At 47.4% G+C, this 22,004-nt stretch overlaps 1 protein-coding gene across 1 annotated transcript in view; it reads left to right on the plus strand.

The window, feature by feature from the left end:
* SLIT3 (slit guidance ligand 3) overlaps positions 1-22,004 on the plus strand; it is a 616,264-nt gene that overhangs the window by 102,177 nt on the left and 492,083 nt on the right. Inside the window, exon 4 of the mRNA XM_057729448.1 lies at positions 9,057-9,128. Within this exon, the coding sequence (XP_057585431.1) occupies positions 9,057-9,128 (72 nt within the window). The remainder of the gene's footprint in view (positions 1-9,056; positions 9,129-22,004) is intronic.

A 22,004-nucleotide genomic window follows, 5' to 3' on the forward strand; every position in this document is an offset into this window, starting at 1 on the left:
GGGGACATGAGCTTTGGCCACTGCCAGGTGCTCTGGCTGTCTGGAATGGATCTGGCCAGCTCTGAGGGACATGAGTCTGTTCATTGCATGTGCATTATGTCTACAGTGTATATTGTGTATGTGTCTGTGTAGGTGCATTCACATGCATGCATAAGTATGCTTTCTTTTCCCACTCCAGACATCTTTTCCTGGACTCTGAGCCATCAGTGTACTAATGTAGTTCCATGTTCAATCTGCTGGGGGATCCCCCAAAACCCCTGCTCATGACTTTAGTCCTAGACGAAGCAGCCTTTTTGTTCACAGACCTTTGGGGCTCCTTGTGTTGTTCTAGGCAAACATGACTTAGGCTTTACGGGTTGGTCACCCTGGAGCAAGACGACCCTCCGAGCCCTTGGCTCCTTCTTTGCAGAGCCAGGAGTGTCTGCTGCTGTAGAGCCAGGACTCCTGCTCTTCTTTTTCCCCACCCCCTTCTCTCCTTCTGAAATCAGGGTCTTCTGGAGACAGGGGTATTTGGGCACATGGCAGCAGCTGGGACAGGGGTTACAGGCAAGGCAGGCGCAGGCCACCAATGTGCTCTGCTTTATCCCTAACAACCGTGTAATTGGATGAAAATTGGTCCAACGTGAGGTGCCGCAAAGTTCAAAAAGGGTTGTTTTAGGGTCTTTATGCCTGTTTTCTTTTCATGCTGGCGTGCTGAGTTGGATCCCAGCAAGGTGAGATGCCGGGCAAGCCCCAGAGCAATCTAGAACTGGACAGGTATCTCGGGAGAGAGTCACCTACCAGGGCGAGCAGGGGCTGAGAATGCCCTTGGGGAAGTTCTGAATGGACAGACCCTTTAGGTCTGAGAGAGGAACAAGGGTAAATGCTCTTCTGAAGCCAGAGGGGCAGGATCATTAAACAGACTTTGGACAGGAAGGCCGAGGAAGCCCAGGGTCAGTTTCCTAGTCTGCTTTGACTCAGTTTCTCCAGCTATAAAATGAATAACTACTCTGTTACTGGACTCCCTCTTAGGATTATTGCGAGGCCTCCTGGTCAACCAAGCACCAAAGAGTTAAGGAGGCAGAATGGTGAAGGGGTTCAAAGCACAGGTTTTGGTGTCAGAGAGACTGCTGTCTAAACCTTACTTATCAGCTGTGTGACTTTAGATACGTTCTGTAACCTACCTGAGCCTCAGTTTTCCTGTGGAACGTAATGACGATAGCAGTGTTGCTTTAAGGATGAAATGAGATAAATGCATGTAAAGCAGCTCCCCCAGCACGTAGCACGCTGTGAGCGCCCTGCATTGGTAGAAGAAGAAAAAGGAAGGAAGGAAGAACAAGATCTAAGAGATCGCTCTCGTTGCTCTGATCCTACAGCGAGTTGGTTGTTATGAGAGCTCTCCCCAAATGTCCAGGTGTCCCTGTGGGTTCCCCAGCTTCCTTTGCAATTAGGTCTGGCCATGTGAGTAGTTCTGGCCAGTAGACTGAGGGTAAAAGTGATATGAGTCATTGCGAGGTCAAGGAAGTTAAGAGCTGGTGTGGCTCCTCCCTCCCCCTCTTTCCCAACACTGACCTCAGAGGCCACAAGTTCTCTATGGCATCTTAGGGATGGAGCAACCTTTATGTGAATGTGGAATCTGTGTCCGCTGTGAGGTGGGTTTTTTTTCTCTTAACCCAATGAGATTTTGGAGTTCATTTGTTACTGCTAATAGCCTTGCTGACCAATACATTCATGTATGAAGGAAAAATACATCTCCCCTGTTTCTGACCTCCTAGGGCATCTAGGGGTGTTGCCAATGATAATAACAGTGGCTGTAACAGCTACCACGTGTTGAGCCTTTGAGAAACACTGCAAAGCCCATTGCAAAGGTTAAACTATTCAGGTATCTCACAAGGTTCGTATTTTGCTATTACATAATAATTGTGTTCCTAAAATAAAGTTTGTTATTTTTTTAAAGGGTTCTCTTAAAAATTTCAGTGAGGAAAAACACTGCTTGGGGCAGGAGTTTTAGACTATGATAACAAAGTTATTTCTCTTATAGAAATGTCAAAAGTAAAGAGTTTTAATTCTATTAGGACATTTTGAAGTTACAAACTAAAAACAGCAGATTCTCAAAACTGACATAAGCCAACCTAAATGTCATTGAGCAAATACTGAATTCCATGGAAAACAAGATTCAGGTCAACTTGCTTCCAAACCATCAAAATAAATTGTGGTTTGGTCCAGAAGTGCTGGTAAAAGGAATCCCCATTAGATCTCAGTAAAGCTGCTACCCACGCTGCCAAAAAAAAAAAACCCGAACAAACAAAAGAAACAAAAAACACCTATCTAAAAATACAGTATATATATTAAAAAAAAAAAAAAAAAAAAAAGGAAATCCCAATGGCAAAGAACAGCCAGTCATCCACTAAAGCGGCACGTGACTGTTGAAGCTGGGGTCCCTCCCACATACACAGGGACCCTTTCTGATCCTGACAGCGGTATAAACCAACAATCAACACAAATTGAGTTCCTTGCTGAACTGATCAGGTTACATCCAATTTGCATTATGAAAATTTGCATAGTGGGAAAAAGCCTGAATCTGATTTGTTTGGCAGATGAGGAAACCAAGAAAATAGGAGGCCATCAGTGGCTACAGGGAACAACTATGGAAACAACCCCTATTGAAGGGTCTCTGCTCTTTTGACTCTGCTCTGCTCAGAGCTCCCCTGATGTATAGTGACATCTGTACATCCAAGTGGATGAGGGTGCCACCTCTGAGTTGGGATTTGAGGCCTCTGAGTTTGGTTCTGCCCTTCTCTTGGGGTCTGTCAGGACGTCTTGGGGATGTCCATCCCTCCACTGGGGGAGGCCTGGAGCTTCCGCTCTGAATAGCACAGCTGCTTTGGCCCTTGTTGGTGTTTCTGAAAATACCAGTAGACCTGGAAGGCATCCAGGCTGCCTAGGAAAGTGCCTGGAGAAGGGGATTCACTTGATTTCATTACTAAAGCAAACAGTCCCTGTGACCTTTGGGAATTAGCACACTTTGACTTCCTCCCTCCCGCAGGCCTTCTCTGGGCAGCTGAACATTCCACACCTCCCTGAGAAAGGGGAGGCACTTCATGTGGGTGCTGGGGCCTGCTGCTGACCGACCATGCTTCCTTCCAGCCTGGAGGCCTCTCACCCGTCCTGCACCAGCTGAAAGGATGCACTGGCCCCATCCTTTCTTTCTTTTGTTTTTTTGGGTAGACATAAATATTTTTTTAATTTTTTTTATAACTCTTTATTGAGATATAATTGCTTTACAATGTTGTGTTAGTTTCTATTGTACAACAGAGTGAATTAGCTGTATGTATACATATATCCCCAGGTCCCCTCCCTCTTGAGCCTCCCTCCCACCCTCCCCATCTCACCCCTCTAGTTGTCACAAAGCACTGAGCTGATCTCCCTGTGTTATGCAGCAGCTTCCCAGTAGCCAACTATTTTGCATTTGGTAGTGTATATACATGTCAATGCTACTCTCTCACTAGCCTCAGCCTCCCCTTCCAGCACGCCAGCACCCCCCACCCCATCCTCAAGTCGGTTCTCTGGTCTGTGTCTTTACTCCTGCCCTGCCACTAGGTTCATCAATACCCATCCTTTCTTGCCTTGCTGCCCAGTAGGTCAGTAGTAAGGCAGGTGAGTCTGGAAGCTGCGTCTCCAAGAAGAATCTGGAGGCTGCAGACAGACTCAAGCACCTGGGCTCTCCGGGAGTCCTGTTCACCTGCAAACAGGGTGGCTCTCCTCACCCAGCCCAGGAAGGCTGTTGATTTTTCAGGCTCCCTGAATGGGCCATTCCCACCTTATGATTTACTCATGAAATTCAACAGGCCCTTACTGAAGGCCCCCTAGCATGCCTGGGGTGGTCACCGAGTAGGTATTAGACATACTTCCCACTCTCAAGGACCTTCAGAAATTAATGGGAAGATGAGACCCACACATTAGGTAATAAATCACAACAGTGTATAATGAGGGCTAAATTAAATACCAGCATTATCCATGGTAGTTAAGAGCACAGATTTGGCATTAGGTGTTGGGATGCAAATTCCATCATCATCATTTTGGTTGAGTTTGACGTTGAGCAAATGCCTTAACTTTCTTAGGCCTCTGTTTCCTTATTATAGGATGACCAAGAGTACTAGCCTTGAAGCACTTCTGTAGGGAATTAAATGAGCTGGCACATGTCAAGCACCTTGTACAGTGCCTAACTCGTGGTCTTAGTGTTACTACCAGCTACTGCTACTAATTGTCAAAATATATTTGAGGGACCCCTGTAGTTTAGAAATCCTGAATCCAAACACACCCGCTTCTGAGTGGTGGTCCTCTTTTCTCTATTTCTTTCGGCAATGATTGATCATTTCAACTCATCAGTTATCCAAGTGCGAGCCCTTGGGGCTACCTTTAACACCTCCACTCCTGTAACCCTCATATGCATTTAGTCATAAAACCCTGCTGATTAGACCTCACATCTATTTCCTCCACTCTAGTATGGCTCTGACCCTAACCAGGCCCTCACACAGCCGCATTGACTACTCAGGAGCCCTCTTAACTGCTTGCCTTGCTTTTGATTTCAACCTCTTCCAAACCAGGTTTGCTGCTACTCAAGAGAACTTGTTAAAATCCAAAACAGATTATCATTCCTTGCTCAGATTCTTTCTGCGGCTCCCTCTGACTCTCAGTAAACAGCCAAACCCAAATCCTTTATCATGACCCCCAAGGCCCTCATCAATATGACCTCTGCCTAGTCCTAGAGCTTTAGTGCTTGTGTTTCTCAAGTCACCTCCAAGTCCCAGCAGTGCAGCCCTGTTCCCCAAATGCTCCTCAGTCTCCTGGTCCTCCATGACCATGCATGTACACCTCTCAAAGTCTAAAACCCTTTTTTCCTATCTCCTGAAGAGTCAAAATTATGCTAAAAAAAAAAAAAAAAAAAAAAGGAAAAGAAAAGCTCCAAACCACTTTCTTTGGAAGCTGTCCTTTCCCAGGTCTGGGTTAGCTATCCCTCTGTGCTCCCACAATAGCTTTGCTTACAAGATCATGATGCAGATTTTGGTTTTCGTGTCTGTCTCCTTCACTAGCATCTGACATTCTTCTTCATCTACATCTTATTCATGCAGATGCAGGAAGGGACTGTATGTTATTCATCTTTGTATGTTCATATGACTTGGAAGATAGGTGGGTGGTTGGATGGATGGATAAATGGACAGATGGGTAGATGGATGGATAGGTGAATGGTTGGATAGAATAGTGGATGGATGGACAGACAGTTGAGTAGAGGGTGGTTTTATGAATGGATAAATTAATGGTTGCATGGGTTGAATGGGCAGATAAATGAATTCAGTAAAGTGGCAAAAACCTGTATTTAGATCTTATACCCAGGTTCTTCCAGGAAGGCCATCAGTGGTACCACAAAGACAAGGCTCTGTTTCTTGGAGCTTCACAGTTCAGGCCAAAAAGCAGGATGACCTTGCAACTAAGAGCCAGTGGGTTTTTTGACCTTGATGCTCCCCATTGTTCCAGTAGGAAGGCTGAGAAGGGGTGTTGATCTTAGAGGGAGAGCGCACACCCAGGTGGGCTTTATCCCATCATTGACCCATACAGGTCCCATTCAGTCCTTTTCTCCATTCAGGCGTCACGGATTTATTGCCAGCTTGAATTATGGCAGATTTCTACCTCTGGGCCCAGGCGACAGAGCAGCAGGTGGCATAAGTGATGGAGGACGCCATGACCAATAGCCGCTGTTTGCAGCTCAGTGCTTACCTGTTCCTCTATCAGGAGCACGGCACGTTTCACTCTGTTCATTTCCACGCTCTGGAGTAGCTCTTAGAGCAGCCACGTGAGAAGTGCACCTTATGCAGCTTGAAATCTTCATCAACTCTTTAAGGAAGACCTTTCAGGCTGACTTCGTTCACTAAATAAACCCAAATAAATCCTGGGATGGAATGAACTAGAGATGAAATGTCCTATCAACCTCCTCTTGATACAGAGAACCAGTATGCGGCCCGCCCAAGCCAAAGTGAAAAGACCCTGAGGCTTTTGGGAGAAGAGCCCAGCCCAGCCACCCTGGAATCCTCATTCAGGGTTTACGAAGCAGCAGACAGGGCACAACTGACTAAATTTGGTTGTGTTTTTATTTTTGTCCAGCCACAAATACCGGCAAAGAACTGAAAACGATTCCTTCCCTTCCTGGAGCCTCAGAGCCTAGCTGGTTTTATTTTTAGCTTCAACTCTGGGTTTGAGCTTTTAGCACACTCAGTACCCTCCCCACTGCAGGCAGCAGTGGGCCGGATTTCAGGACTTTCGCCTAGTCTGGAGCATTGGTTGTGTGAGTGTAACTCTCACCAGGCTTTGTGCAGCTGTGACAATAGAGGGTGGTTCCAGACAGACCCACCTAGAGACCCACTTCTGATTCTGGGGACTCCAAGAGCATCCTTTTCAGGGAGGGGAGTGTACTCGGGGTGGATAGTTGTCTGGGCTGAGGCGGAGGAGGTGGCAACTCTGGATGAAAGGCAGCAGAGACGAAAAGAAGACTAGGAAGGGGAGAGAAGGGGAAGGAAGCTGACAGGCTTCAAGTAACCCTGGTTTAGGACCAGGCTGTAGCGGCAGACCGCCTGGGTCCACATCCTGCCTCTGCCACTTCCTGTCACAGTGGCCTTGCAGGATGGGCTCAGCCTCTCCAGATGTCGAAGTCTTTATCTGTGAGGTGCGAGTAATAGTGACACCAGCCTCCGAGCTGCGCTGCCCAAGGTCCTGCCCCTCTGGCATGTGCGTCGCGTCTGACATGCAGTGGACGCAGCACATCTCAGTTGTCACTGCCGTGCTCTTACCGCGATGCTAGACACTCAATGCATACAGTCTGTCATTAAAACTTCCGGTAACTCACCGGGTAGGGTTACTTTGCAGATGGAAAACTGAGTCTCAAGGAGCTAGGTAACTTCCTCAAAGTCCCATGGCGAGAGCATGATAGAGCCAGACCTGAACCCAACATGACCAACCCCAAAGTCACAGCAGCACGCCTTCTCTGGGACCAGTGCTTCCCCGTGTTAGAAAGGGGCTTAGCACTGGCTATATGGGAACCTCTCTAAACGAGGAGGTAGGCTTCCCTTCACCCTCCACTCCTCTGCGACCCCCCCTTTCTTCTCACTTTAGTGACAGGAACACACAAAGAGCAGATACCGGGAGTGACCAAAAGAGCACTGGTCCAATCCATAGAGACAGAAAGTAGAATGGTGTCTGCCAGGGATGAGGGGAAGGGGCGATGGGGTGGTGTTGTTTAGTGGGTACAGTGTTTCGGCTTTGCAAGATGAAAAAACTCTGGAGGTCCGTCGTACAACAAGGAGGATATACTTAACACTACAGAACTGGACGCTTAAAAGTGGTTAAGATGGTAAATTTTATGGTAGGGCTTTTGTTTTAACCACAATTAAACAACAACAAAAAAAACGGAAAAGCACAGGGAGTCAGGTCACCATTTGGTGGGGCAGGGAATTTGAGCTTATCTTGTCGAACTTGCCAGCCTTTTCTCTGACTTCCTTCCAGTCAGGAGGGTCACTGGCAGCTCTGCTGGTCCACACCTGTCCGCACACTGCGTGAACCCCTTCAGGGCTGAGCCTCACACTTTTGACCAAAGCCTCACTCCGTGAGGTGGTAAATGCTCCCCTCTCACGTGCTTTGCCCTTTCAAACTTCCTTCTAATCCCTTGTCCCTCTGAAGTTTTTGCCTGTCGACCTGGAATGAAAAGGGGGGAACAGCAAAATCCCCCTCCAGGGAATCGCGTCTGCATGGTGCGGTGGGGGAAGACGCTCGCTTTTCCTTCTGTTCAGTTCGCTTAGCTCTAAGATGGGATAGTACAGTTATCTCATCAGACGCAGCCAAACATGCGCAGTTTACTCTTAGTGGCGTGATTCAGCTGGGCTACAAACTGCTCTTTTGCACCAGGAGGTTCTGGGGAGTGAGATTCTGAGGGTTCTGGGGACGGGAGGTTTGGGGACACTGGTTTGGGCTTCGCTGATTAGGCTGCATAAAGATGCTTGGACAGAGAAGCCTGGGAATGAGCACGGGGCAGGCTCTTTCTCAGCCTCAAACTCCCGGGAGAGCAGCCTTCACGGAGGCCACAACGACTTAGCGTACCGCGGAAACTCAGATGGCCGCCTTTTCTGTGGGCATCAGCGTGGACCGTTCTCAGGAGAGAGTCTGGCTCTGTTGCCACCATCCAATGTGGGGCTTCCCTCCCGGGCTGGGTTTTACCTCCAGCCACACTGCACACCTAGGCTGTGGCCACTTCCCCATTAGGCACATCGGGGACTGTGCCCAGGGCCAACAATACTTTTTAGGGGCCGATGAAAATGGTTCCATTTCTTTTAAAATAAGAAGAAAGAAATGAGTGTTCAAGTCAAAGTAAATGTTACATAATGTTAATATATTTGTTTTTATACCACACAGTTATCAAATACAATATTTAGTTTTTTTTTTTTAAATAGGGGAAAGGGCCCACAAAGGCAGTTGTGCCAAGGGCCCACGGAAGTCATAACGCAGCCCAGCTCTGGTTCGGAGAGCCAGGCTGGCAGGGATTCTATTTGGCCCTATAACCCATGGTGTGTCCCTATAAAGACTGCTGTCTGTCCCCCTCCTCCTCACCACTCAGGATCTGGAATATTCTCTCGGCTATTTTATTTATTTTTAGGGACCCATTTCGCATGCCCATTCCATCACGTGGCAATAGCTGTCTGGAGCCAGCACCTGGTGAGAAAAGTTCAAAAGCCTGTCTGAGGTTCCTGGGAAAGAATGTCGTGATCGGTTAGTGATGTCTCGCCGAGGCTCGTGACGGCGGGTGGCAGCAAGCGTGTCGTGTTCCTGCTTACGACTGACCTTTGCCTTTTATCCCCAACTTGACTCCAAGCTCCGTGAGGTGGAATGTGCCTTACGCGTGCTGAGCATCCCACGTTGAAAGATCTAGAAGCCTCTTAATACCTGTTGATTGATGGACTGAAGGGTCTCTGTGAATACGCTTGATCCAGTTTCATGTCCCCTTGACATCCTTTCATTCTTTTCTCCCCCTTCAGGCGCCTGAACAAGAATAAACTCCAAGTCCTCCCGGAAATGCTTTTCCAGAGCAACCCGAAGCTCACCAGACTGTGAGTAGCATGGAATTGTGTTCTCTACCTGGTGTCTTGCCTGGCTTTGCTGATGTGGAGAATGTGGTTGCCTTAGCATGGGGGAGCCCAAGGCCGTGGAGCTTGGCAGTGAGTCCGCACACGTGGATACTTGGAGCCGGACTTCAGCGTGCTGGGCCCCCATGCTCCCCTCCAGCCCACCTTTTGTGCTCCCTTCCTTCGGAGATCAGCCGCTACGTGGCCTGTGAGGGCTGTGGACTTGTGGTAGTGCATCCCTCCTTTGCAAGGACAGAGGAGACTTCCTTTTAACTTGGGTCTGAGTTTACCTCAGGGAAATGCCCTGAGGGTGGGCTTGGAGGTGAGTTGAGTCGCACAAGACTGCCAGTGGTCTCCAGGGCAGTGGCTTGGATTCACGATTTCAACCTCACCTCCTTGCCAGCTAGGAGGATACCTGCCCTTGGCCTGCTTCCTACCACTGCCAGTCCGGGAACCCTGGGTCTGGAGGTCTGTGATTTTGTGGGAAAAGAAAGAAACACTTTGAATTTTGCTTTATCTTCAGAATGGTCTGGGATATAATGGGGGTGGGGGGAGACTTGGAGATTCTCTGTGTATTTATTCAGTGTGAGAGTTTGGATACTCAAGAGCTGGAGTTGCACATCGCGATGGAGATTGTGATTCATATATTGGGGGTGGGGGGTGTTAGGCAAGTGCTAATTATTGACAGCGAACAGCTCCATGACTTTGAACCTGAAAGCCCTACTGGCAGTGACTAGTGTACATTAAATGGATGAATTGGTTGCCCAAGGCTTGACTTTCTGGCTGGAGCGACACGTGTCTGACCGCTTAGCAGTCAGGCAGTGAGATTTACGGCCTGGCTGGGGAGGCTGCAAAGTTGTGGCCACCTCTCTCATTTCCAATGGCTGTGTTTAATACCGCCATATGCAGTCTGCTGATGTGTGTAGGCTCCGGGGTAAATTGGGAAATATGAAACACATGTTTGTGCGTGTGCTTAAGAGTGAGTTCTGAATTAGGAATCTGTATGTCTGTCTGCACACACACAGAGACACTATATACATAAATGTACTTTCAAGGGCACTTGGTTGGAAGAAGAACGGGCTGGGGTTGGCTGGGGTTTCGGTGGTGCCGCAGCCTTGCTGGCCTTCCCTAGGACACACCTGTACTTTGTCATGGTCTCCTCTTGCTGGTACTCCCTTTCTCTTGCTCAGTCCACCCGGCTGGTCTAACTGTGCCAAGTGTGGGAAAGAGTATGCATCCCTTTCCACTTTTCTGCTCTGAATCCACCTCGATGGGCATGAGGGTGGAGGAGGTGCAGTGTGTATCTCGCAGCGCTGAATGAGCACTAGCACATGGGCAGGTGGGGAAACCGCTCTGGTTTTCAACTTGCTCTCCCCTGTATAGTTCTTTCCTTAAATGCTCACCTGACAGCCATCTCTCTACCCGGCACTACCTTGTGCTTTTCAACCTGCTTTTAACTAAATAATGCAGACTACATGCTGTTCATCTGAAATCTCAGCATCACTTTTGAGGCAAATAAAAGGTATCCATAGGGCTTGGGCTGCTGGGCAGCTTTGAGCGGGTGGGGTCTGAGGGTTCCGGTTGCTGCAGGAGGTCAAGAGGGCTGATTCTAGCTCCCCATGGCCATCAGGTGATGCCCATCTTAGGCGGGGCTGGTCTTGATCCAGGCAGAGGAGGACTTTCCGGCTGTGATAACAGGTCTCTGAGATGCTGGGGGCCAGGCCCAGGCAGGCAGCACAGGGGGGTGAGAAAGCCCAGTCATTAGCATCCTAACGACCACTTTCTAACTGAGAGAGGTTGGGAGATGTGCTTTCCCTTCTGTGCCTAAACATCCTCATCAGTAAATGGGAGATGCCTCCTCTTCCCTTCTACCCACCTCACCAAGGAGCTGTACGTATCCAGTGAGGTTATGGTGTGCGTGCATTTTCTAGGGTTCAAGGTGCTGTGTGAGTGTGATCACCAAGATAACTACTGTTACTCCTACAATTCCGATCTTCACAGCCTGTTTCTAATCTCCTTTTTCTGGGATGCATGAAGAAACGAGGGGCTGCCATGAGCCCTGAGATCTGTTACAAGGAGCTTTTGCTTCAAGCCAGAGAGCTGTAGCTGGGAAGGCAAGGAGAACATTTGACTCATTTTGGTATCCATCCCTCTCCGGGTCCCCAGCCAGGCCCCACGTGACACACATAGGCCCTCGTGAATGGGTGGATGAATAAATGAATGATACAGGCCTCAGGGTGCGAACAGTGTTCTCAGGGAGTTTTCCCGAGGTGCTTGTTCCAGCCTGGCCTACGCGCTGGATGTGGAGCTGCAGACGTGAAGGATGCCTAGCTCTCCATGTGCCCTGTCCTGACACATTCTAAATGGCTGCCAAAGAGCTGAGAGCTAAATATATATTTTTTTCATTGAAGCAACTATATTAACCCAGGTTTGGACTATAATCAGCAATCCCTTTTTCTCTCCAGGCTTGATCTTTGATTTTTCCTTAATGACCCTATTGTGTCTTTGTCTTATTTTGTCAGCCACTCCAGGGCCTTTTTGGAAGTCAGCAGGGTGCAAATTAGAAATCAATACATGTGCAATCATGAGTGTGTACACACGTGCCAATGGCTCTGTGTTAAAAGAGCGCTGCATCTCAATAGACGCCGTGAGCCCTCTTCCAGGGGATGCTAAATGGGGCTGCTGGGTGGCTGTCTCCTCCACAGCCTGCCATGTGGAATAAGCAGAAATTCTGATACACCTTTTTTTGTTAGATCCATAGACAAAAACTGCTTAATATTCAATGATTATCTGAAAATACCTTTTGGAAAGGCTATGGTTGTATAATCAGATATGTAGTGATGGGAAAGGGAAATTATATTTATTGAGAACGTATGTTGTTGATAATTATAATATTGCTACTAACTAGTAAGTGGTGGAAATGTGACAAGTGAGTTTAACCCAAAGGGGAGATATGTTAGTTCATATGCATGAGAAAACCAGTGGTATTTATGGCTGGCTTTAGGAACAGCGGGATCCAGGGGCATGATGGTATCATTGGGACTTCATCTCACTCCCTCCAGCCCTTGGAAGAGTGCACAGGATGGCGGGCAAAAGCAGAAGACTCTGAGGGAGGTAACCTAGCACCCAGGGTGGAGAGAGTGTCCTCAACAACAGTCCTGCAGAAAAGAACTGAGGGTCAATTGCTTACCTTGATCATACATCCAGCTCTGAGCACAGGCAGTTGCTGGTGGGATGGTGTCCTCTGATTGACCAAGCTTGGGCCATGCGTCCATCACAATTGTTTGGGGTGAGGGTGTGCAGGGCCTGGGAATGGGTTTCCCAAAGGAAAGACTAATTCTGTTATCAGAAGACGGGGGCAGAGATGGCAAACGTGAACTCAGCAGACATCTACAAGTTTACTGAGCATCTAGTCTGCGCAGTTCCCTGTGCTTTCATTGAATGGTTTGGATCCCCATGATAACACTTCAGGATAATAACAATAACAAACACATTCAGCACTGGGTGCTCTTCTGATACTCATTTGATACTCCTAACAATGCTGCAGGATAAGGACTATGAGTACTGTTCTACAGATGCGAGCCTGAGGCTCAAAGAGGTCAAAGAACTTGACCAGCATCATACAGTTACTTAGTGACAGAGCCAGGAATCAAATGTGGGTAACCTAACTCCGAAACCTGTGCTTTTTTCTACTTCAATTAACTCCCTGCCTCAGTACTCCCAGTGAGGAAACTAAGGCCCAGAGTTTAAATTACTTGTCTATATATCCTATATTTCTAAGCAGCAGCACTGGGCACTCTGCCTCAGTGCTCAGATGTAGCCTTCCCAGCAATCCTGCAAAGAGGATCATCATCAAATCTACTTCTAAAGCTTAGGCGTGTTATCTGACTTGCCCATCGTTGTGTAATCAGGATAGAGTGGAATGGGGAAAGAAATGCACGCGTATTGCTGCAGAGTCTTTCCGTTTTCTGCCATGCCACACAGCCGTGCTGACTATTCTGGAGAGTTGAAGTCATGCTCAGAAGATGGACCTGTAGTATACCCACGTGTTTCTATCAGGGCTTGGCTGGTCCCCCCACCCCACCCCCTCCTCAGATGCCGCACCGTCGGATTCATGGGAGCACGTGTGTAGTAGGGATGAGTCTACCCTCTTACTCTGCCCTCCAGCACATAGACCCCGAGCTCGGAAGTGCCCTGGGGCTTAGGTAATACCACTGTGGTCTGTAAAACACCTAGCAAAGTCTTTGTCCTGCCTTGGGCACTCAATAAATATTAGCTCACTCCCATCCTGATGTAGATGATAAGGTTTTCAAGCGTCAGGACTGTACTTCTGCTCTGTCTAGGTTTCCTGTCACTCCTGACCCAGAGCTGAGCACAGGAGACGGCAGTAAAGCGAAAAGGTTAAGGGGCTGCCAATTACTTGCTGTGAGACCATGGGCAAATTACTTAACCTCTCTGGGTCTCAGGTTCTTCATCAGTAAAATAGACCATAATAGAACCTACTTCTCCAGGTTGTTTTGAGATAAATGGAAATAGCCCAGGGACAACCTTTAGCACTGGCTGTAGCACATAGTAAGTGCTCAGTGAAAGATGCTATGGTTAACGTTTACTGGCTGACTGATAGGAGTGGTGCATATGCTGGGGCTTTGGCGTCTCTGGTGTGGAAATTTCAGCAACCAGCAAAGAGTTCAGGCTCCAAGATAAATGAGGGTTGAGGGAGCACTGCACCAGGAGTGGAAAAATCCTGATCCTCATACTGGCTCTGCCACCCAAAGCTGTGTGACCTTAGGCATCTTACTGCATCTCTCTGGGCCTCATCTAGAGAGGCTGGGATGGAGCATGGTCTGTAAGTTTTTTTTTTTTTAATAAATTTATTTATTTTTGGCTGTGTTGAGTCTTCGTTGTTGCGCATGGGCTTTCTCTAGTTACGGAGAGCAGGGGCTACTCTTTGTTGCAGTGTGCAGGCTTCTCATTGAGGTGGCTTCTCTAGTTGCGGAGCACAGGCTCTAGGCGCGAGGGCTTCGGTAGTTGCAGCACACAGGCTCAGTAGTTGTGGCTGGCGGGCCCTAGAGCATAGGCTCAGTAGTTGTCGAGCACGGGCTTCGTTGCTCCACGGCATATGGGATCTTCCGCAACCAGGGCTCGAACCCATGTCCCTTGTATTGGCAGGCGGATTCTTAACCACTGCGCCGCCAGTGAAGTCCCTGTAAGTTATGAATTTCTCCTTTTTCGCCTCTCCTTCAAGCTTTCTCTTTTACCTACACGTGGGGGGAAGGAGTGAAGGATTTCTGGTGATTTGGAAGTTAAGTGGTTAATGTTGCCAGAAATTCCTCAGAAGAAGCAAAAGACAAGATGAAAACAGTAATTAAAAGCTGTTTGTCTTTCACTGGATTAGGGAGCTTTGAAGGGGATGAGGGGGACACAATGGATCTGTTTCTGGAAGAGTTTGACTTTGCCGTATGGGGCTGAGCAGACCACTAGGGTCCTTCTGGTCCACATCGCCTGGATTCATGTCCAAAGAGTCTGTTACATATTTGATCGTGGTTTAAAGCTTGTAGCTGAAGAAGCAGTTGTGCTAGCCATGTGAAAGAGGCCCCCAATTATTCTCCACACAGTCCTACGAGGTATTTGGCAGATTTAAAAAATGCCACTGGGGTTAAACTGCTGTTGCTCACTTGGGTCAGTGGAGCTGCAGGAGACTTGGGAGGTTAATCCCCGGGCAGCTGAAAACAACATGAAATGTGGCCAGCCAGCTTAGCCCCGAGTCACTGCTGTCCTGACGGGGCTGCTCCCCTCCCAAAGAGTTGGGAGACCTTGGTTTCCAAGGAACTTACTTGCCATGAGCGAGCCGTCCCCTGAACTCTCATTTCTGCTAGCTTGTACGTCTCCTTCATATTTACCATTTTCTGCCCTTATCGCCCATCCACGTACATCCATGCCCTGTATCCCCAGGCAAGCCAGAAGCTGCATTCAGCAAGGTGATCTGACGTTTCTTGGAGGCAGCCCCACGTTAGAGCCAAGAGCAGGGGCTTTGGAACTGTCCAGACCTGGGTTTGGATCCTACCCTCTTGGCGACTGACCCTGCGCAAGTGACCTCAACTTTCTCAGTCTCTGGTTGGTTAGCGATACTATGGGGGTAGTAATCCCAGTTCCTGTCATAGTTCACTAGGGCTGTGATAAGGAAGTACCTCAGACTGGATGGCTTAAACCGCAGAAATTCGTTTCCCCCCAGTCTGCAGCCTGGAAGTTTCAGATCAAGGTGCTGGCAGGATGGGTTTCCTGAGGCCGCGCTCCTTGTCTTACCATTGGTGGTCTTGTCTCCTCCTATGGTTGTCCCTCTGTTCACACTCACCCGTGGTGTTCCGCCCTCTTCTTACAGGGACACCGGTCATGTCGGCTTAGGGCCCCACCCGAATAGCCTCGTTGAACTTAATCACCTCTTCAAAGGCCCAGTCTCCAAATACACTTACATTCTGAAGTACTGGGGGCAAGCGCTTCCACGTATGAGTGAACACATGAGCATGTAATAGATCCCAAGTGTGTATCACGTATTTATTTTGGGTTAGTTGCTCTGTGAACTGCTTCTAGATAGATTCTCTGCCTCCATCGCAGGCTTGGGAGGTCAGATACAACATTATCCCCATTTTAGAGATAAACACACAGAGTCCTGGAGATTTAGACAGCTTGCCCAAGGTCATAGAGTCACTGGCAGAGCTAAACGTCAAACTCGGGCTTGCCTGACTCCAGAGCCCACATCCTCCCCACAACTTAAGAGAAGTTAGTAATGAAAGTGCCAGCACCCCCTCATAGAAGCTCAATTAGTGCTCTATTTCCTTTATCTCTTTGAAGCCCTAAATGAGCCCAGATTTGTTGAATGACTGGAACCCATACCTCTAGGTAGTACCTTCTGCTACTCAGAGATCTTTTTGCAGCCACCTTAAGTCTTCCAATTCTGCGCTAACCTTTAAAATATAGCTACATGCAATATGTGTCCCCATAAAACTCTGTATTGATGTGAAATGGTGCTATAAAAGTGAAAAACGAGTAGAGAAAACAAAAACCCTACTACTCAATTTTCCAGCAGAGTTGTTATCTGACGTGGTGAAATGATAATAGGACGACGGGAAAACCAATTCATCAGGACGGTGGGGCTTCAGAGACCGCCTGCCTTCCTGGAGCCGGATCCCGGAGACCTGTCCCGGCCTCTGGTCTGGGCTGGCGCAGCCTTCAGAGGCGAGGGGACAGATGGCGAGACCAGCCTCACCATTGCAGACGTGGGGTCACTTTTTCCAGGGGCACAGCTACCTAAAACTTATGGAAAAAGTCCCTGCAAAATGGAGCTCCTTTTCCTCCTCCAACATTCCCCCAGTCCCCGAGCACTGCGGTGAGGCCAGCCTTCCATTTGCTTTATGGCAGGCTTCGTCACCTGCAAGCTTCATCATGTGCTTGAAGACGGGTTTAGCTTTAATCTGCGTGTGGACGGATAATAGGTTACGGTGGGTGCCCTGTCACTCTTGGGGTTTCTGTTTGTGCGAGTTGCACTCTCTGTAGTACCTGAAGCCCGAACGAGGAAAGAAGGCGGGGGAGGTTTCTGTTCTTCTCTCCTCCACTGAGGCTTTATCCAGCTGAGCACAGAAGCCTGTTGACTTATTCACAGAGTTGATTATAAGGCTAATACTTTGAATTGCCTTGTAGACTCGTAATATAGAATTTCAGAGCTAGGAATAGACATTATCTGGGCCAGCATTTTTTAACGTTTACCATGCATCTGAACACCTGGGAATCTGGTTACAATATGGACTCTGGTTCTGCAGGTCTGAGGTGGGACCTAAGAGTCTGCATTTCTGTAGGACCACACGTTGCAGAGCAAGGATCCAGACTACAGTGATTCTCAGACTTAGCATATAGAAAAACAAATCCTTTGAGGTTCTAATTAGAATGCTGATTCCCAGGCCATGTCCCCGAGGACTCTAGTTTGTTAGATCTGGAATGGACCTAGGGATTTGACTCTGTAAGTAGGCACCCTAGGTGATTTTGGTGTATGTCACGCATGGGGCATATTTTGGGAAACACTATTTTCCCAAAACTAGTACAACCCCTGTTATTTTAGAGATTTAGGAACAGAAGAGGAACCAAACATTTCATGAACACGTACTGTGTGCTACACACCTTATGCATTTGCCATCTTCTTTTGTCCTCCTTCAAGATAGGTCTGTTTATGCCCATAACACAGATGATGAAACTGAGGCTTGAGGAGTTTAACTCACCAGGAATAAACCCAAGTCTTTCTGACCCCCAACTGTATATATTTTTTTGCTTTGTAATGTGCTGCTTGTGCTGAAATACATCTTGAAAAAAGAAGGTTGGGCAGGGGTTAGGACAAGAGAACAAACATGGAGCTGTAAAGCTTTCAAGGTTTGGGATTTGTACTTTTATGTTCATATGAGCATATATGAACATATGCTCATATCTGAGATTTAGGATGTTAAGACTTGAAACATTAAAAGAGAAAAATTTATAGACTTAAATGCATGTTTGCAAGTACACCTTTCTAAGTTCCCTACAATGTATCAAAGATAGAGTGAGGTTTCACATTTTCAAATTCTTTAGCCCTTTGGGCCAGCAGCAGCATTTTCTAAAGTGATCAGTCAATACTTGTACTTGAAAACGTTCTGAAAGTTTTTAATTTTTTTTAAAGAAAGAAAGAAAACCAAGCTGTGACTTTACAACGCTTTGGAATTACAGAATATGCTTGTAATTTTTACAATACTGCACAGACTTCTTTGCCACATCTGGTTGAGATTACTGGCAGGGATATATGGGGGGAATAAACCATGGGCTGGAATGTGAAACATCCCACAAAATGAGTTTCTTATAGGTTGCTGTATAAAACGTTTTGAGTCCTCCCTCTCTTTGGAAGGGTGGCTTAAGTGATTTCATGGATTTAGTATTTTCTTTGGTTCGAAGGTAAGGCTTTTCGCTGGTCTACTTGGTGGGGGTTCCAAGTTGGTTTTCCACGGATGTGTGGAAAGGGTTAACAGTAGAGAGTCAGGCCATGGATTGGGGTGGAAAAAGCCACCTTGAAGGAAATCAGACCAACCTTTGGTGAAAAACACTGGACACTGTTGATGATGGTGAAGCCCGGGGGCCAATTGAATTGCTACAGAAAAAGGAAGAACGTAGGAAGAAAGGGTTATATGCGTAAGGGCTTCAGGAGACCTCCAGAATCTTAGCTCAGCTGGTTCATGAAACAGCTGAGGGCAAGAAGAGCTCAAGTCCTTGTAAAGCCAAAAGCCTTGGTACATCCATGCATTCTCCATGCTGGATATGAAAACAGTGAGTTGGGAAAATGAAAAGATAAAACAAACACCCAGGCTGATACCTGTCACATGGTCCGTTCCCTATGGGGGACATTCTTGCCCAATTCCCAGGTGGAGAACCGTGTGACCAGGGACAATTCAAGCATCCGTTGAACACCTACTATGTGCACATGCTGGGTGTTGGGATGCTGAGTCCAGAACGCAGATGTGTCTAATCTCAGCCTAGAGGGTGTGAGCATGGGCTTCTTGCCACCTGGCTCCTTCTCAGACTTCCTTGGCCAGGACCCACCTGCAGAGTTGGAAGCTTTCTGCAGAAGAGCATGTGTGGCTCTCAGCATCCTGTGGCATGCGGTGGAGTTGGCCAGCCTCAGCCAGGCTGTGTGGGCATCACCAAGGGTGCTCAAATAGAGACTGTGCTGTCTGGTGGCAACATAGCCCATTGCCGAAGATGAGAACCAGAGGCCAGCCTTCATCCACACCCTGGGATCCTCCTTCTCTTTATCTGGAGTTAGAAGCCATCAGGAGAATTGAAAATGTCAGGGAAATACCACATTGCATATAGAAAAACATCAGCCTTTTGAGGTGGGCAGACCCCGAACACACATTCTTCAATCCCGAACCATGCTACTGTACCCGCATCTCATAATCTTGAAATATTTGTTCTTGAATCACACATTCAGCATCAACTGAAACCTTTCTAAAAGGCCTGATGGTCTCTCATTTTCAGCCAGCATTTGGGAATCTCTCCAGGGGACAAATAGCATTTTAATTTGATGTCCTAAATTCTAGCATAACTTCAAATTACACACACACACCAAAGTCTGTACCTTCTGCTTTCTTCTGGCTGTCCTGCGGGCTTGGTATCCTGGATTTTGAGCATTCATTTCCATTTTGTAAGGTTTGCAGTCCATTTACAGAGTCCTGGAGACTGAAGCTTGTAATGAAAGTGTTGACACAGTATTAACAACAGCAAAACTATGACAACACAGTACTGTCCAAACCAAATAGAAATGGAGAGGTTTAAGTAAATTTCACGCTCTTTGCCTGAATGTGGTGTGCTGGGCCTGAGTTTCTGATTCATGGCTTAGAATAATATTTTCATGTTTTATTCATGATGTTGCTTTCTTCCCATCATTCCTTCTCTAGTGCTCCTCACCCGGCTTATGGTGATGTAGCCTGCTTGGAAGTCTGGACTTGTCTTGATTGGCGCTGCCTGTTGTGTAGCCAAAAATCCTCCGCGTGGTTGGCTACGTGGAGTATTCAGCTATGGAACTGATAGCTTGGCCTCTCATTGGCATGTCTAGGGCTCTGGGCTCAAATTTTTCATCAATGAGTCAGCTTCTGATTGAAGTATATGTAGAATCATGCCAACATTTCTCCCAGTGAAAAACATCTTGACTCTTGGAGGTCAGAATGCTCTGACTAAAGGAGAAAACTGCATTTCTAAGAGGGTGAAAGGGTAGCTGAGGACTGATCCCCTCCATCTCAATTTCATTGAATTTGGGATTTAGGAAACTCTAAGCCGTAGATCAAGATGCTCAGAGAGACCTAACTTTAATGATTTTTAAAAAATGAAAATCGGTGGTAGCAATATAGAAAGAAAGGCTGGATCATCAATGTTATTAATATCACGGCCCTAATCACCTCCTTCCTGTGTCTCTATGTCTCCTCCTCTACTCCCCCTTTTATTTTGAAAAGCACATGCACATAACATACCACACACATAACATACACATAAAGCCCTCTCTCTGTATGAGAATCCCAGACAGATAAATGAAGATCCCTTCCAGGCTGTGGAATGAAAGCACAGATATAGTTTCACTTTAGTGCGAGATACTGACTTTTAAATTAGCCCAAATTATTGAGCAACACTGTGAGGAGATATCAGAGGTCAGAAAAGCAGCAGCGGTGGTGGAACAGGAGACACTTTGTCTCCTTGGCTCATATAATTGGTGTTTTTGGTGCACAGAAATGGTAGTGGCAGATCTGTGTCAGAGACAGTAAATTATTAGTGTAAATGTCTTCTAGTCTCCAGAGAGAGCTCCTCTTTTCCCTGGAAGAGATGTGCATGGGTCAGGCGTCTACCCAAGACCTGAAGAGACTTTCATTCCATTTTATAACACAAAGCAGAGCTTTGTTGACCACCAGTTCCCAAGGGCTTAGCCAGTGAACAAAATGATCTTATTAGGAAATAATTGTTATGGTTTCCACCACTAATGGCATTCTCTGCACATCCTCTTGCCCTGTGCATGGCACTTCCTTTATTTAAGCGAGAGTGAAGGATGGGAGATCATTAGACCTAATGAGGCCAGAAATGCAGCAGCAGGGAAGGACCAGTTGCCCAGGGAATACCCTACTGCCAGTTTTTCCCCAAGTGGAGAGTCATTGATAGGAGTGGTGAGGTGACGGGGTAGAGCCTGTGACCATGTGCTTTCAGTTATCTGCCACCTGCTGCCATCACCCTAGTACATGCCACCATCCTTTCTCCATGAGATGACTGCAAGGACCTCCACAGTAAATCTTCTTGCTTCTACTCCTGTTCACTCATTATCCATCATCCATCCAGCAGCCGCCATGATTGTTTTCAGACAAATCAGATCTCCTCATTCTCCCAATTAAACCTTCCAGTGGCTTTACATGGTCCTAAGAATAAACCCAAGCTCCCACAGTACACAGTCTGGCCCCGCCATCCATCCTAGTACCATCCTGGGCCACGCTTCCCACATCCACCACGCTGCAGCCTCCTGGGCCTTCTTCCTGATGCTCCAACACTCCCATCCCTTTCTCAACTCATGGCCTTTGCCTTGCTGTTCCTTCTGCCAGAATACGCTGATCCCAGGTGTTGGCATGGCCAGGTCCTTCCTGAAATTCAGGTCCTGGCTCAAACATCACTCCCTCAGAGAGCCTTTCCTGATCAGCTACATACAGTAGCATCCCTTCCTTACTAGTCACTGTCTATAACATGACTCAGTTTTATTTTCTTCACAGCCCTTACCACTACCTGAAATTCTTTTGCTCATTTATTTGTTTACTTTCTGCTCACGCATCCCCCAGGAGATTGTAAGCTCTATAATTGCCTATCATTGTATCCAGCACAGAGTGGGTACTTGCTAAGTATTCTATAAAGGAGTGAATGAGAGAAGGAACTCGGTCTCTCCACAGTCTGCCTTTTACTCTCAACACATGGTGAAAGACACTTTCTGCTTCAAACCAGTGCTCTCTCCTCATTGCCCTGAAAAAGCCCCAAATGATATTTAATGGCATGAGTACACATATATGCACACACGGACATACACGCACGCACACAGACTCAACAAGTGCACACACAAGAGTGAGGATAAAACTAATACACTGGGCTTCTTCCCCCAGTTTCTAGCCTCTATTTATTTCACTCTTTGCAAGACAAATTACTTGGATTTAAAAAGTAGAAGGACCCTGCCCTGGGGTCCTGAGAGGGCCTTCATGGGATGAGCCCATCCACACACAGGTGGGTCACGCAGCACGGAGGTGAGCTGACTTCAAGGGCCACTGGGGTGAGATT

The sequence above is a fragment of the Hippopotamus amphibius genome, chromosome 1, assembly GCF_030028045.1.
Source record: "Hippopotamus amphibius kiboko isolate mHipAmp2 chromosome 1, mHipAmp2.hap2, whole genome shotgun sequence".
NCBI lineage: Eukaryota > Metazoa > Chordata > Mammalia > Artiodactyla > Hippopotamidae > Hippopotamus > Hippopotamus amphibius.